General features: G+C 35.7%; 1 protein-coding gene across 3 annotated transcripts in view; it reads right to left on the reverse strand.

Annotated features, from left to right (window-relative positions):
• Window positions 1-17,942, reverse strand: part of TAX1BP1 (Tax1 binding protein 1) — an 80,208-nt gene that overhangs the window by 32,127 nt on the left and 30,139 nt on the right. For all 3 annotated transcript variants that reach the window (XM_043873018.1, XM_043873017.1, XM_043873019.1), the window contains exons 6-9: window positions 11,686-11,834; window positions 11,502-11,592; window positions 7,761-7,946; window positions 308-532 (exon numbers count right to left, since the gene is read on the reverse strand). In XM_043873018.1, coding sequence (XP_043728953.1) covers window positions 308-532; window positions 7,761-7,946; window positions 11,502-11,592; window positions 11,686-11,834 — 651 coding nt within the window. The remainder of the gene's footprint in view (window positions 1-307; window positions 533-7,760; window positions 7,947-11,501; window positions 11,593-11,685; window positions 11,835-17,942) is intronic.

The following is a 17,942-nucleotide window of genomic DNA, read 5'->3' on the forward strand; positions in this document are numbered from 1 at the left end:
CAATACTCTGTTAAATAACCATAGTACCATCTTATGCTGCAAGTAAATAAGAAATTCTAAACAAAGCAATATATACCTGTTATCAGAGCAGTTTTTACTAATCATTAGGAATTTGCTTACAGAAAATTTTCTAAAAACTTGTATTAATTTCAACCGAAGAAGTTACAATGACTAAACAAAATGAATGGAAATTTAAAATTCTGTGACCAGGAATCTGACCTCAATTACTTCAACATAACTCATCCTCTTTCATAAGCTTATAATGAGTTTTGGACCAAAATGGAAATTCAAAATTAACTGGCTTTACCTGATCTTTATTCACAGCACTTAGTTTAAGCTCTGCCAATGCATCAGTTAACTGCTTTTTCACTTTCTCATTTTCCAAGCGTGCAGTATGCAGATCTGCCATTGTTTTATCCCGCACATTTACAGCATCACTAAGTTCTTTAGCCAGAAAGACAACTTCTTGCCGAGTTGCCTGAATCTGTTCTTCGGCTTTACGAAGTTGCTCCTTTAAAATAAATGTATCTTCCTGAAGAAAGGCAGATAAATGTATTTGTAATTTAAACCATTTAAGTAAAAAACAGAAGCAGAAACGATGTTTATTTTTATTTCAACTGATCTAAAATTTTAAATTAAATATTGCTTCTCTATTCATGACTAAGATGAAGTATTGTTGTTTGTTCAGTTGCTGTAAGTAGGGTCCAACTCTTTGCAGCCTATGGGCTGTAGCACACCAGACTTCCCTGTTACTCACTATCTCCCAGTTTGCTCACATTCATGTCCATTAAGTCAGTGATGCTACCTAACCATCTTATCCTCTGCCTCCCTCTTCTCCATATATAAGTCTATAAAAAATCTGAGATATGACTTTGTTTTAGAGATCCCCATATAGCAACCCTGTGCATTGGGTGTCAGTACTATGACTATATGTGTAATTCAGGACACTGAAGTACAGAAGTCAAGTAGCATAACCAATGCTTACAGTCTTGGCTAAACAGAGACTCAAATGGAGGCTTCTGTCTCTCAGAATCTCTCCAGCTAGAACTGCTAGCCCTCATTTTTCATAATAACTAATAACAGTAATTATAAAAACTTCATTGTAACTCCAAAAATTTTGGTTAAAAAAATGTTTCCTATGATCTAACCTATAATTAGCACCTTTCACCAAACCTAAAAGTATCTTTGAAAAGTTAAAAGTGCCAGTTTCTGTAATATAAACAAGACAATACAAGCTCAATAAATCTAGCTTATTCCAACATTCCTCCTTATTCTAGAAATAAACTCAGAAAAAGTGCAACCTTTCTGTTTTTAAATTGTTAGCTCCTTAGAAGGAAATGTGTATGATTATTTATGTAATGCTAGGTGAAGAGAATCTTTCTAGTATAACATTAATAAAGCTAATATATGTTATCAGTTTCTATATGCCAAAAAGGGGAAAAAGCATTGAAAATATTTTCTAATCAATAAGAAATGAAAATATTTTAAACAAAAGAAAAAGAAATCTGGAGAAAGGTATGAATTTCTTTAAATAGCTATTCTGCATAGAAAAAAAATGTTCAACTCATCAACAGTCCAAGAAGGTAAAACAAATACCATACCTCCTCTCTTTCAAACTAAGACTGAAAACCAATTAATACTGTAATATTTGGATGGTTTAGGAAAATTGGCACATCTCCAAATATGTGGGCTCATTATTATCTGCAAGTGATACAGCCTTTATCAGATTTTTGAAACATTCACCAACACCTTTGAAAAACACATGGCTTTTGATCAATTTTATTTTCATGAGTTCCTAAATACAGCTTTAGTTTGGCAGGATTAGTTTTGCAGGGATCAAGTAAAATATTATGAAAAATTATTAAAAATAAAAAACCTCTTCTCTAACAATATGAAAATTCTGTTATAAACTATGATATACCCTCCATAAAATGAAAACCTATGCAGCCATTACTAGTAGTAGTATATGTCATACACAGCTGATATATTAATTTTTTGGAAAGGCATTTGAATTAATTATGAAAATTTAAAAACTCAAACTGGCAACTGTACTTTGAGGAATTTATTCCACAGATTTATTCATGTGCCTAGATACCTGTACAAGAATGTTTACTGCATCATGCTTTTATAATACCTAAGAATTGTACACAACTAAAAAACATTACATACTATACAGCTAAAATAAAGAGAGAAATTACAGAGACTCCCCTGGTGGTCCAGTGGTTAAGAATCTGCCTTGCAACGCAGAGGAAGTGGGTTCAATCCCTGCTTGGGGAACTAAGATCCCACATCCCATGGAGCAATTAAGCCAGCATATGCCTACCACTGAAGCCTGGCACCACTTAGAAGGTCCTTGTGCCTCAATGAAAGAGCCCTCATAGTGCAACAAAGGTCGTGCATGCTAAGAGTTGATACTGCAAAATAAATAAATATTAAGAAAATTGTTAAAAAAAAAAAAAAGAGAGAGAAATTACAAAGCTATTGTTGTACTTTTTATTTTGGTCCGTGCAGCTTGTAGGATCTGAGTTCCAGGGATTAAACCTGGGTTCCCGCCAGTGGAGAAGCGTGGAGTCCTAACCACTGGACCACTAGGGAATTCCCCACTAAGCTGTTCTAATGAATGAGGAAAATCTGCATGTGTACTCATACTGCAAGATGTCCAGACAGTCTATCAATTTTTAAAGTTTTTGTAACACTATATATAGTCACATTTTTGTTAAAGTATAAATATTACACAAACATTCAGATTTCTAGGAAAATTAGAAATTCTATAATGATATATCTGGGAAATAAGAGTTACTCTATCTTGTACTCTCACATACTACTTGAATTTCTTTTATAACCATGATCTGGTATTGCTTTTATACTTTTAAAAAAGTTTTAACAATTAGGAGTCACTTTCTCCACATATTTTTACTCTTGTTTTTCCTCACAGAAGTCTTGCTTAAGTGGCATCTTCAGTTCAGTTCAGTCTCTCAGTCGTCTCCGACTCTGTGACCCCATGAACTGCAGCACGCCAGGCCTCCCTGTTCATCACCAGCTCCCGGAGTTTACTCAAACTCATGTCCATCGAGTCGGTGATGCCATCCAGCCATCTCATCCTCTGTCGTCCCCTTCTCCTCCTGCCCCCAATCCCTCCCAGCATCAGGGTCTTTTCCAATGAGTCAACTCTTTGCATGAGGTGGCCAAAGTATTGGAGTTTCAGCTTCAACATCAATTCTTCCAATGAACACCCAGGACTGATCTCCTCTAGGGTGGACTGGTTGGATCTCCTTGCAGTCCAAGAGCCTCTCAAGAGTCTTCTCCAACACCACAGTTCAAAAGCATCAATTCTTCGGCGCTCAGCTTTCTTCACAGTCCAACTCTCACATCCATACATAACCACTGGAAAAACCATAGCCTTGACTAGACGGACCTTTACTGGCAAAGTAATGTCTCTGCTTTTTTTTTCCCCCTCTGCTTTTTAATATGCTATCTAGGTTGGTCATAACTTTCCTTCCAAGGAGTAAGCGTCTTCTAATTTCATGGCTGCAATTACCATCTGCAGGAATTGTGGAGCCCAAAAAAATAAAGTCTGACACTGTTTCCCCATCTATTTCCCATGAAGTGATGGAACCAGATGCCATGATCTTAGTTTTCTGAATGTTGAGCTTTAAGCCAACTTTTTCATTCTCCTCTTTCACTTTCATCAAGAGGCTTTTTAGTTCCTCTTCACTTTCTGCCATAAGGGTGGTGTCATCTGCATATCTGAGGTTATTGATATTTCTCCCAGAAATCTTAGCAAATATTAAAAAAAAACTAACCAGCAAACATACTTCTCACAATTCCATTTGCAATCTGCTACATTCAATACCCTGAAAAGTAACTAGGGTCTTAACCATTAATCCTAAATGTCATGCATATCTGATGTTTTAGGTATCACATTAACTATATCTGAGTGTATTCAATGGCAAACTACTGAAAACCACATAAAACTATTCCAGTTATAATGAGTAAATCAAATCAAATTTATACAACATAGTATTATATACCCATTTTTTTTTAAATGGGAAGATATCTATTAACTGATAGGGAATGATTTCCCATCTATATATAGTTCATTGAAGAAAAGCAAAGTGAAAAAGCATAAACAGTATCCCCTTTAAAGAAAGGGGGCTTCCCTTGTGGCTCAGATGGTAAAGAATCCACCTGCAATGTGCAAGACCTGGGTTTGATCCCTGGGTTGGGAAGATGCCCTGGAGAAGGGAAAGGCTACCCACTCCAGTATTCTGGCCTGCAGAATTCCATGGACTGTATAGTCTACGGCGTTGCAAAGAGTCGGACACAACTGAGCGACTTTCACTTAAAGAAAGGAGACAGAGAAGGGTATGTGCATGCACACACATGCACCAAGTTTATTTTTGTAAAAACAAAGAATATACTGGAAACTAATGAAAATGTTTTACCTATGGAAACCGGTAAGAAAGGGTTTTTATAATTTATTTTTAATTGGAGGATAATTACAACATCATGTTGGTTTCTGCCAACATGAATAAGTCACAGGTATACATATGTTCCCTCCCTCTTGAAACTTCCTCCCACCCCAAGAAAGGGTTTTTAAGGAAAAGTAAATTTTTCATTTCATTTTGACTTCTGAATGATACAACTATTTTATATATTCAAGAAATAAAATTAAACAAAAGATTATGAGAATAAAAACAAAAAACTGAACTGTATTACAAATGCATACATGAATGTTTAAAAAAATTAATTCAAGTAACTTTTGAACCTGGTACTCTGTATACACATCCTTACACCACATGCTGTGTGACTCAAGTCTGCTGCACCCAGAGCCCGTGCCAATATACAGCTGGACTATAAAGAAAGCTGAGCGCCAAAGAATTGAGGCTTTTGAACTGTGGTGTTGGTGAAGACTCTTGGGAGTCCCTCAGACTGAAGGAAGATCAAACCAGTCAATCCTAAAGGAAATCAGTCCTGAATTCATTTTAAGGACCAATGCTGAAGCTGAAACTCCAATACTGATACGAAACTCCACCTGATACGAAGAACTGACTCACTGAAAAAGATCCTAATGCTGGGCAAGATTGAAGGCAGGAGGAGAAGGTGACAACAGAGGATGAGATGGTTGGATGGCATCACCGGCTAGACGGACATGAGTTTGAGCAAGCTCCGGGAGTTGGTGATGGACAGGGAAGCCTGGCGTGCTGCTGTTCATGGGGTCACAAAGAGTCAGACATGACTGAGCGAATGAACTGAACTCTCTACGTCCTTAGTGAAACATATTTTAAGATAAAATCTGGAAAGATCTTAAGTTTTTATTTAGCAGAGATACTGATGGAAATGGTGTTGAGATAATAATTCTGAAACTAATGGTGTGTGCAGCTAGTTGAAAAAGTTAGTGTTAGTCACTCAATTGTGTCCGGGACTCTTTGCAGGTCCATGGACTGCATAGCCCTCAGATCCTCTGTTCATGGGATCCTCCAGGCAAGAATGGAGTGAGTAGCCATTTCTTTCCTCAGGGGATTTTCCTAACCCAGAGATCAAAACCCGGGTCTCCTGCATTGCAGGAAGATTATCATCCAAGTCACCAGGGAGGCTGGTCAGACAACATGAATAAATGTAACATTTGAAAGCTGCAGGGGCTTCCCTGATAGCTCAGTTGGTAAAGAATCTGCCTGTAATGCAGGAGATAGCAGTTCGATTCCTAGGTCAGAAAGATCCACTGGAGAAGGGACAGGCTACCCACTCCAGTATTCTTGGGCTTCCCTTGTGCCCAGCTGGAAAAGAATCTGCCTGCAAAGCAAGAGACCTGGGTTCCATCCCCGGGTTGGGAAGATCCCCTGGAGAAGGGACAGGCTACCCACTCCAGTATTCTTGGGCTTCCCTTGTGCCCAGCTGGAAAAGAATCTGCCTGCAAAGCAAGAGACCTGGGTTCCATCCCCGGGTTGGGAAGATCCCCTGGAGAAGGGAAAGGCTACCCACTCCAGTATTCTGGCCAGGAGAATTCCATGGACTGTCTAGTCCATGGGGTCGCAAAGAGTTGGACATAAATGAGTCACTTTCACTTTTGGAAGCTGGGAGAAGGTATACATAAGTATGGAAAGGAGGAAGATAAAGAAGACCCCTAGGAAGTACTGGATTTGAATTGGAGATATCAATATAAATTTAAGACTTAAAATATCTAATTAAAGTACAAAGTAGCAAAAGAATTCAGTTCTTGGTTTCAAAATACCTTTCTCGAATGTAAAAAAAAAAATCAGGCTCTTTGGAGAAATTGGTAATACCAGATTTAGGTCTGAACCTAAAACTAAAACCTAACACAAAGTTCTAACCACAAAACAAGGAAGTATTCAAAGCATTAGGGGGAATATATCAGAAAGATACAAATGTAGGTCTGAAAAGGCTAAGCTATAGCTATAGGACAACTTGAGTACAAATAAGAATAATGATGTATAATGTATTAATATACTGAACAAAAAATAATCAAGGAGTCTATAGTGATTTTAAAAAAAAGGAATAGGACAAAAGGGAACCACATCATTATAAAAGAATACCTACTAATAAACATAGAGGGAATGACAATTTCTTAAATCACCACTTTGCAAACATTAATGTAATAACTGATACAGGTAAGGATCACTGAAGTATAAAAAACACTGGTCATAGAGTATTGCGGAGTAGGATGGTCACATGATCTTGAAGTATTATCCCACAGATTATTCAATAAATCACAAAGAAGGAAAGACACCAACGTAACGGAGAGATAAGCAGATGTAACTTTAAACAACAGGTTAAACCTAACATCAGAAAGAAAGGAATTGGTATTATATGACTTCTGATGTAACTGCAACAGAATGTACAAAACATCTTTTTCTTGCCAAAAATATCTAACTGGACTCTAGTCATGAGGAAACAATAGACAAAACTAGAATATAGGACTCTCTTTCAGACAAGTCTGAATTCTTCAAAACTATCAATGTCATCACAGACAAAAGGTATAAGGACACTGTTCTGTATTAAAGCAGAAAAGAACATAATAATAATCATTAATTTATGATTTCTGACTACCCAAGATCAAGAAATTGTAAAGGTTATACAAAAATATAAGTGGACAAATTTCAATGTGGACTAAAACTACATACATTTGTGTGCCTGTGTGTGTGCAGACGTGCTCAGTAGTGTCCAACTCTTTTGTGACCCCATGGATTGTTTTGCGACCCCATGGACCACCAAAATACTCTGGACCTGAATTTTTCCAGGCAAGAATACTGGAGTGGGTTGCCATTTCCTATACTCTAGGGGATCTTCCCAACCCAGGGATCAAACCCACGTCTCGTGTCTCCTGCAGTGGCAGATGGATTCTTTACCACTAGCACCACCTGGGAAGCCCCATATACAAGTATGACTATTATCATATCAGTATAAAATTTCTTAGGTGACATTTCTTAGGTATTATGGATCTACAGAAGAATATAACTGTTGATAAGAGAGACTTTCAAAAATATTTAGGATGAAATGTCAATGCCTACAACTGACTTTCAAATAGCTTGTAGGAGGCATATAAATGGGGGAGATAAAGATGGCAAAATACTTAAGGATATATGTATTCATTTTTCTGTTCTTTCAACTCTTCTATAAGTCTGAACTTTTTCCAAAACAGAAGCTGAGGGGAGTAAAGAGTAAAAATAAAAACCATACTGTATACATTTAACAGAGATAATACTTTACAATCTTCAAATGCATATTGCAAAAGTACTTACCTTACTTGAGGTTGTAAGCAAGAAGGTCCTTTGCAGATTCTCCTTTTCAGCCAAAGAGAACTGTAGTCTGCTAATTTCTTCTTTGAAATGAGTAATCATGTTTTCTTTGTTCCCATCTAAATTCTTTAAAGTCTGGACCTCTGACACAAGCTTGGTATTTTCTATTTCTGTATTCTTCAAATGTACCTGAAACAGTGATGGAAAATGTCAAAAATATTCTAACTCCACAGCCTAAGTTACTCAATAATTTAAAGTATCACTATTTATCTCTAACCCAAATATGATCAAGGAAAGACTCACTAAGCAAGGAGTCAGGAAAGCAAATTGTGCCAAATGATTACCCAAGTATATGGAAGCAGAACACAGCTTTTCCGAGTTTTGCTATTGCTGTTTTAGTTTTCCACAGAGATTAATTCTAAGGTCTAACATTACCTGATCTTTAAAATCTTCCCTTTTACTAATTTTACATTAGTTCTCTTTAAAATTACAAATGAATTTGGTTGTTCTTTTGGGGAAACGTGTTACAGGCACATTCATATATAAAGGCATGACCAGATTCAAGAAAAACAAAGTATTCAAGAACGATACCTTAAGCAATTAAATTTCTTGCTTATGGAAAAAGTACATGTCATTTACTTCCTATGTGCCTAAAAATACATTTATTGATTAATTAACCCAACTATATTGATTTTTCCCAAGAACTCTGGCTGCTGCTATTCACAGTACATATGCAAATCAAATTCTATAACTGAAATTATAAAGAGTACACGTATCTTTAAAATTTAAACTGCATTTGAAAGTAATTTTTAAAAAAATACTGTATGCAACTGCATGCTGCAACTTTCAGCTGCAACTTTCAACTGCAACTTTCCTTAGATATCGGTATTATTAATATTTCCCTTTTTCACAAAATCTGTTCAAAAACCAAATATTGTATTTGGGCACTGCTCCTTAAAGAGTCAAACCATAAAATCACCCACCAGTGAGTCTTTACTATTTCCTGTTCTCTCTCTCTCCCACACACACACACACTCTCTCTCTCTCTTGCTCTGAGGATGGTTGTTCCAAGAAATAGAATGGGTATAACCCATAAACATGCAAAATGTTTCCATGTTCTGCAATGAGGTGCAGAGTGGACTCGATTTTTTCTTTAATTTTCAAAGCAAAAATTTTTAAAGATTAAAAAAGAATTAACCACCCCCCAAAATAAGAGGGAAACAACTGTAGCTTTGTGGTATTGTTTGAAATAAGGGAGCATGATACCTCCAGCTGTTTTTCTCCAGACTGTTTTGACTATTCAGGGTCTTTTGTTTTTCCAAACAGATTTTAGAATTATTTGTTCTGGTTCTGTGAAAAGTATCATTGATATTTTGACAGGAATGCACTGGATCTGTAGATTTTCTATATAATGTCATCTGCAAACAGCGACAGTTTTACTACTTCCTTTGCAATTTGAATTCCTTTCTTTGTCTGATCGCGATGGCTATGACTTCCAATACTATGTTGAATAAAAGTGATGAGAGTGGGTATTTTTGTCTTGTTCCTGATCTTGAAGAAAGTACTTTTCAAGCTTTTCGCCACTGAGTACGTTATGATGTTAGCTGTGGCCTTGTAGTATATGACTTTTATTATGTTGAGGTATGTTCTTTCTTAACCACTTTGTTGAGAGGTTTTATCACAAACATATGTTGAATTTTAACAATAGCTTTTCCTGCATCTACTGAGATGATCATATAATCTTTATTTTTTATTTTTTTAATGCAGTATATCACATTAACTATACTTTGTATACTACAAAGCTAGAGTAATCAAAACAGTATGGTAGTGGACAAAACCAGACACACTGATCAATGAAACAGAACTGAGTCCAGAAATGAATCCACACTTATATAAGCAATTAGTCTATAACAAAGGAGGCAAGAATATTACAACAGGGAAAAGAAAACTTCTTCAACAAGTAGTGTTGGGGAAACTAGACAGCTACATGCAAAAGAATCAAACCAAACTACTTTCTCACACCTTATATATAAAAATAAACTCAAAATGGATTAAAGATTGAAATGTAAAACCTGAAACCGTGAACTTCTAGAAGAAAACAAAGGCAGTATATTGTTTGATATCAGTCTTAGCAAAAATTTTTGGATATGCCTCCTCAGGCAAGGGAATCAAAGGCAAAAATGTTACTACATCAAACTAAAAAGCCTTTCCCCAGCAAAGGAAACTATCAACAAAATGAAAAGGACACCTAGTGAATGGGAAAAGATATCTGATGTGATATATCCAACCAACATGGAGTTAACATGTAAAATATACAAAGAGCCCATAGAATTCAATATCAAAAAAACAAGCCTCATCAAAAAACAGGCAGAGAACCCGAACAGGCATTTCTCCAAAGAAGACATACAGAAGATCAACAGGCAAATGAAAACGTGTTCAAGATCACTAATCATCATGGAAATACAAATCAAACACCCCACCACAATGATACATTGCCTCAGGCTTGAGAATGGCTACTAACAAAAAGACAACAAATAACAAGTATTGGCATGAATGTGGATAAAAGGGACCCCCTCTGCACTGCTGCTGGGAATGTAAATTGGTGCAGTCACTACAGAGAAAGAGTAGCAAGATTCCTCAAAAAGTTAAAAAGTAGAACCATATGATCCGGCAATTCCACTCCTGGGTATTTATCCGAAGAAAACAAAACATTAATTTGAGAAGATGTAAGTACCCCTACGTTCACTGCAGTATTATCTGCAATAGCCAACATATGAAAGCAACCTAAGTGCTCATCAATAGATGAAAGGATAAAGAAGATGCTGTGTGTATGTGTACACACACACAGGTATATTACTCAGCCATTAAAAAAGAAAAACTTGGCCATCTGCAACAACATGGAAGGATCTAAGTGAAATATTGACAACTAACACTCACTATCCTATTTTAGAGTTGCTTAAACAGAAAAGGAGAAAAAACTCTGAACAGTGAAGATTTGTCTACAGAATCCTTTTTTAAAATGAAAGTCTCTTAGATAATTCCAAAAAAAAAATTCTAAAATATGATCATCATTGAAATAAATTAATCCTCTAACATTTATATATTCTAAAAAGGGGAAAATTAGTTGCACAAATCCTGATCAACAGGTATCTTATTACATTAAAAATCTCTGACTTATTATACATTACCTGCTAAGTGTCTAAAACACCAGTAACTTAAACTTCCTGAAAACTTTTAGGGACTACACACAATGAGGTAGTTTTAAAATAATCCCTAAATTCTCTGATTCTCCTCTCTTAAAGAAGTGGAGCCTAATTCCCCTCTCCAGTATCAGTATCTTCTAATTAGTAAGATAAAAAAGAAGTATCAGTGCACAACTTGCAGACCAGGTCATAAAATGCATTGATTTCCTCCTTGCTCTCCCTTGTATGGCTCACTCTGAGGGAAGTTGATTGCCATATTGTGGGGACATTCAAGCAGCCACTTGAAGAGGCAACATTCCAAGAAACTGAACAGCCTCCTGCCAAAAGTCATGTTAAGTGAGCCACTCTAACAGCACATCCCCCAGTTCTAACTGAGCCTTTAGCTGACTTCAGCCCTTGCCAACATCTTGATTGCAACTACACAAGAGACTCTGAGCCAGAACCACTCAGCTAAATTGCTCCCAAATTCCTGAACACTAAGTTTTGGGGCAATATGCTACACAGCAAAAGGTAACTAATAAAAATATAAGGAATAAATTACCTTATAAAGTTCCTTCTCATCCTTTTCTGTCTTCAACTGACATTCAAGTTGTTCTCTTTCACACTGTGCCTTTTTGAGTCTGTCCTTTAAACTGAGTTAAAGTCAAATAACATTAACATAAACAAAAACAACTTTCTTAAAACATTTTTAAAACATGAAGATGTTTTTAAAATATTAGAAATACCTGTCTAATTCAGTTTCTTTTTCAATTGCTTTATGAGTCACTGACACAATATCTTCCTCAAGCTGGAGAGCTTTGGACGTAGCATCATTGTATCTCTTCTTAAATTCTTCATTTTCCATTTTTAAACTTTGTGAGACTTCAGTAACAGCCTTAGAAACAATAATAAAATATTTTGAGAAACAAACATAATCAGAAATAAAATTTGTATATTTCTAAGAAATCTAGCCTTAAAATTTTAATCCCTCATTTGTCCCCTCCAAACTTTATAAGAATAAAAACTAAACCTGAAATGGTAACATAGAATAAACTTTTTAAATACTCAACAATTACTAACTTTTCTCCTGGACTTTTCACACTCTGTGAGCTGATTTCAGGAATTTCTCCACCAGAGGGCAGGCAACGAAAGTGAGGAAAAAACTTGAAAATTAGTCACTTTGGTTTTTTTTTTTTTTTACATCTTGCTTTCCACTGCTACTCCAATGACAAAACAGGTTTCATGATACTAACCAAGGTTAACACCCATTTCTTCTAGTGTAAGTCACTAAGCACCACTGCTAATTATGGAAGTACAATGGGTACTGTGCAAGTGTTAATTGCTTAATCATATCTGAATCTTTGCAACCCCATTGACTGTAGCTCACCAGGATCCTCTGTTCATGGAATTCTCCAGCAAAGAATACTGGAGTGGGAAGTCACTCCCTTCTCCAGAGGATCTTCCTGACCTAGGCACTGAACTCTGGTCTCCCACCTTGCAGGCAGGTTCTTTACCATCTTAAACAGATAACTAAAAAATTTTATCACATCAATTAAGACAATTAACTAACTTACAAGAATTTGATCAAGCCTCTCCCTAGGCTTGTTTTCTAATGTACAAAAAGGAGATAATAAGGTCTTTATTGCATAGTTTATAAAATTATGAGAATCAAATATACAGTGCATTGGAGGTTTCCACACAGTTATGAGAAACTATACAAACAACTAATAAATTAAGACAAATTGCGCTTATTAGAAATTAATTTTAAAATTTCCTATTAATGAAAGTACTACCCACCAACCCAACAACAAAAACTAAAGAAAATCACCATTCTGCCAATTTAAATATATCAAATGTTATGAAGTATCTATATGCCAATGAAAATATGCCATCTATAGTATCTACATGCTAATGAAAATTAATTGATTTTCATCAAGTAACAGCAAAATTTTTTACTTACAGGTAGAATATAATTTTAATTATCTTACTAGAATACGAAAATTATATTATTGCATCTAAGAACATCATAATTCATTAAGAAGCTTATCACAACAATGATCAGATACATTCTACTGGTTTGAATTTTGCTCAAAACAACTGCTTGCCTTAATGAATTTGCAACATATACCAAAGACTGTTATGAAAAACTAAATGCTATTCTGATTTCAATGCTGTAGTCCCAGAGAAAACAGGTAATATTTACTCCCTCACCTGTAACAGTTGTCACTATCCAATGATTCTTTAAAATTTGACATTTTCAGTATTTGTCTTGCTGATTTATAAGGAGAGGTTTCTAAACAGCTTTTTACATTTTATTTTTACCAAATGCTCTCTCTGAACAGGCTACAGATTAAGTATTTCTTAATTTCTCCAGGTTATTTCTTCCTAGGAAGAAAATTAGGTTGTCCAGAGGCAAAAACTAGTTTCTGATTCTGTAATTAATGAAATTCTATAGTGGGTAAACAACATTCTTTAAAAAAAATGTATAAGAGAATAACTAGAAAAGATTCAAAAGCAACTAAATGCAAAACACAAACTAAGTGCTTATCTATGAGTCAGTTAACTCTACAGAAAGTGAGTCGCTCTTTGCGACCCCATGGACTATACAGTCCGTGGGAATTCTCTGAACCAGAATATTGGAGTAGGTACCCTTTCCCTTCTCCAGGGGATCTTCCCAACCCAGGGATTGAGCCCAGGTCTCCCGCATTGCAGGTGGATTCTTTACCAGCTGAGCCACAAGGGAGGCCCTAGTTAACTCTATAGTGAATCACAAATTAATTCTAATTTTAACTTAAGAGTCTCAGAACATTTTCATGGTACCTTTAAAAACACTTAAGAGCTTCTTAGCTTCCAAGCATACTATAAAAGGCATAAAATACCAAAGTGGGGATTATTCTGCAGGCATGTAGCATTCACATATGAAAGAAGGATAAGCATTTTCAATGTGTCTAAGTCTTCTTTATCATGAAAATGACATCAAAGCCCTTAGTGTACATACAAATAACTAAGAACCATGCTTTAAAAAAACTATATAGAAATGCACATGCAAAATATTTTTAAAAGTGTAAACTCTGCATCACAGTCTTCAAAAACCACTTGAAATTTGAAATAAATATTCATTTGGTCAGCATTTGCAAATTATGTCAAAAGAGCACAATAAACCTAATATTTAAACAGAGAAAACTTAAAGAGTAAGTCAGCTACACTATGCACCAAGATAAGAACAGTAACTACAAAGGAGGCAAAAGGAGATTAAGAGATTTGAGCATATCAGATTTATGCAGCAGACTTCTCCTTCTAAATTGAAGGATCACATCACCATGACCCACTGTTACCAATTCCCCTCAACTCTCAATTAATTCTCAATTAATTACCAGACAAAAAGACTGTGAAACTGTTAATCACTTATGTGATTCTGTGGCTAAACATCCACTAAAAACATCTTAAGTAACAATACATTTATTCCCATGTTAAAAAAGGACAAAATTAACTCTGACTACAAATAAATACATGTGAAGATACTGTGTCTTCACAGTATCACTGACAATTATCTAGGAAAAAGTATCATTTTTCTGGATTCAAACATATACAACAGTAAATTTTAGTAAATTAGTACCTGAATAATGGCAAGTCACTGGCAAAAGGATCATGTCACTTATGGAAATTGCTAGAAGAAATTTAAAATAAATCTGACTCATGTGATATAATCTGGCTTTTCTCAAACACTCTTTTTTGAAATCAACTAGAATACCAAATTCGACTAAAGAAACACTATGAGGGTTCCTTAAAAAACTAAAAACAGAACTATCATATGATGTACCAATAACATTCCTGGGCATATATCCAGAGAAAACAAATTTATAAATCAAAGATATATTGCACCCCAATGTTCACTGCAGCATTATTTACAATAGTTAAAAAGTGGAAGCAACCATGTCCATCAACGGAGGATGGATAAGGAAGATGTGGCATACATACACATACATACAATGGAACAGCAGCCATAAAAAAAAATGAAATAATGCCATTTGCAGCAACATAGATGGACTTAAGAGATTATCATACTAAGTAGACAGAGGAAATAAATGTATATGTGGAATGAAAAAAAATGACACAAATTAACATACAAAACAGAAACAGATTCAGACTTCAAAAACAAATTCAAGGTTACCGAAGGGTAAATGGTGGGAGGAGGGATAAATCAGGAATTTGGGATTGACATATACATACTACTATTTATAAAACACATAATCAATAAGGACCTACTATATAGCAGAGGGAACTCTACTCAACATTCTGTAATAACCTATATGGGAAAAGAATCTGAAAAGAATGGATATATGTGTATGTGTAATTGAATCACTTTGCTATACACCTGAAGTTAACACAGCACTGAAAATCAACTATACTTCAATATAAAAATAAAGACTAAATATAAACTAATAAAAAGCTTAAAAATTCCACCTGTACAAGATGTACAAAGCTGGATTTCAGAAAAGGCAGACGAATCAGAGATCAAATTGCCAGCATCCACTGGATCACAGAAAAAGCAAGAGAATTCCAGAAAAATGTCTACTTCTAGTTCATTTATACTAAAGCCTTCGACTGTGGATCACAACAACAATAGAAAATTCTTAAAGAGATGGGAATACCAGACCACCTTACCTGCCTACTGAGAAACCTGTATGCAGGTTAGGAAACAACAGTAGAACAGGACATGGAACAACTGACCCGTTCAAAATTGGGAAGAGTACGTCAAGGCTGTATATTGTCACCCTGCTTATTTAACTCAGATGCAGAGTACATCATGAGAAATGCTGGGCTCAACGAAGCACAAGTTGGAATCAAGACTGCCAGGAGAAGTATCAACAGCCTCAGTTAAACAGATGACACCACCCTTATAGCAGAGAGTGAAGAGGAACTAAAGAGCCTCTTGATGAATGTGAAAGAGAATGAAAAAGCTGGCTTAAAACTCTACAATCAACAAACTAAGATCATGACTTCTGGCCCCATCACTTCACGGCAAACAGATGGAGAAAACAGAAACAGTAACTGTATTTTCATGGGCTCCAAAATCACTGCAGATGATGACTACAGCCATGAAATTAAAAGATGCTTGCTCCTTGGAAGAAAAGCTATGACAAATCTAGACAGCGTATTAAAAAGCAGAGCGATCATTTTGCCAACAAAGGTCTGCAGTGTCAAAGCCATGCTTTTCCCAGTAGTCATGTATGGATGTGAGAGCTGGACCATACGTAAGAAAGGCTGAGCACTAAAGAATTGATGCTTTCGAACTGTCGTGTTGTATAAGACTTGAGAGTCCCTTGGACTGCAAGATTAAATCAGTGAGTCCTAAAGGAAAACAACCCTTAATATTCATTGGAAGGACTGATGCTGAAGCTCCAATACTTTGGCCACCTGATGTGAAGAGCTGACTCATTGGAAAAAACCCTGATGCTGGGAAAGACTGAAGGCAGGAAGAGAAGAGGGCGACAGAGGATGAGATGACTGGATAGCATGAATGGAAAGGAGTTTAAGCAAACTCCGGCAGCGAGTTTGTGAGGGACAGGGAGGCCTGGCGTGCTGCAGTGCATGATGTCACAGTCAGACACGACTGAGCGACTGAACAACAACCACCTTTACAAGAAAATACGAAATCCAAACGATTAAATTTTTTTGAAGTAGAAAAAGTATGGGGAAGAAAGGCTACAAATATATCTACAAATGTCTAAATTATTTCCTGAACATGTATACATTTCACAGACAAATCTTAATGGTAGGCTTCATATACATTTTTAAAGAGACATGGAATAAAAAGAAAAAATTTAGGATAGCATAATTTTACTTATATTAAGTTGCTTTTTTAATTAAAATCAAATGATTTATGTATATACAGTATAACAATTTATATTACATGTGTATATGCAACATGTTGTTACATTGGATCAATGGAACGGAACAGACAACACAACAATAAACCCGTGCATATATGTTCAATCAATTTACAACAAAGGAACCAAGAATATGCAATAGGAAGAGGGTACTCTCTTCAAATGGTGCTGGGAAAACTAGACAGCCAAATGCAAAAGAATGAAACTATACCACTGTCTTAATCCACGCAAAAAAATCAACTCAAAATGAATAAAAAGACTTAAATTTAAGACTTGAAACTGTCAAACTCCTAGGAGAGAACACAGAGCATCATAATCTCCTTGACACTGGTCTTGGCAACAAATTCTTCTATTTGATACCAAAAGCAAAAATAAGTAAGCAGAATTACAAACTTGAAAGCTTTTGCACAGCAAAGAAAACTATCAATAAAATGAAAAAGCAACCTTCAAAACTGGAGGAAAATATTTGCAACTCAATTATATCCAAAATTATAAAGAATTCACACAACTCAATAGCAACCCCCTAAAAAACCCACACAATTTAAAAATTGGTGGAGGAACTGAAAAGACATTTTGTTCCGAAGAAAGCATATGAATGGCCAACAGGCACATGAAAAGGTGATCAAAAATCACTGTCGAGGAAATGCAAATCAAAACTACAAAGAGTATCAGCTCACACCTATCAGAATGGCTGTCATAAAAAAGACCAGAGATAACAAAACACTGGTGAAGATGTGGAGAAAAAGGTACTGTTGTGTGCTTTTGTAATGTAAACTGGTGCAGGCACCATGGAAAACCAAATGGAACTAAAATTATCATATAGTTCAGCAATCCCACTTCTGGATCTGTACCCAAAGAAAATGAAAACAGGACAAGGAAGGTAATTTATCGGCACTCATGTTCACTGCTGCATATTCAAGATAAAGAAACAAGTGGGTTGAATGGATACAGAAAATATGGTACATAAATACAGTGGAATACTATTTAGTCATGAGAGAGAAGAAAATCCTGCCACTTGCAACAACATGGATGGACCCTAAGAGCATTATGCTAAGTGAAATACACTAAACAAACACTACATGGAATCTACTTACATGCAGAATCTAAAAAAA

This window comes from Cervus elaphus, chromosome 18 (assembly GCF_910594005.1).
Source record: "Cervus elaphus chromosome 18, mCerEla1.1, whole genome shotgun sequence".
Lineage (NCBI taxonomy): Eukaryota > Metazoa > Chordata > Mammalia > Artiodactyla > Cervidae > Cervus > Cervus elaphus.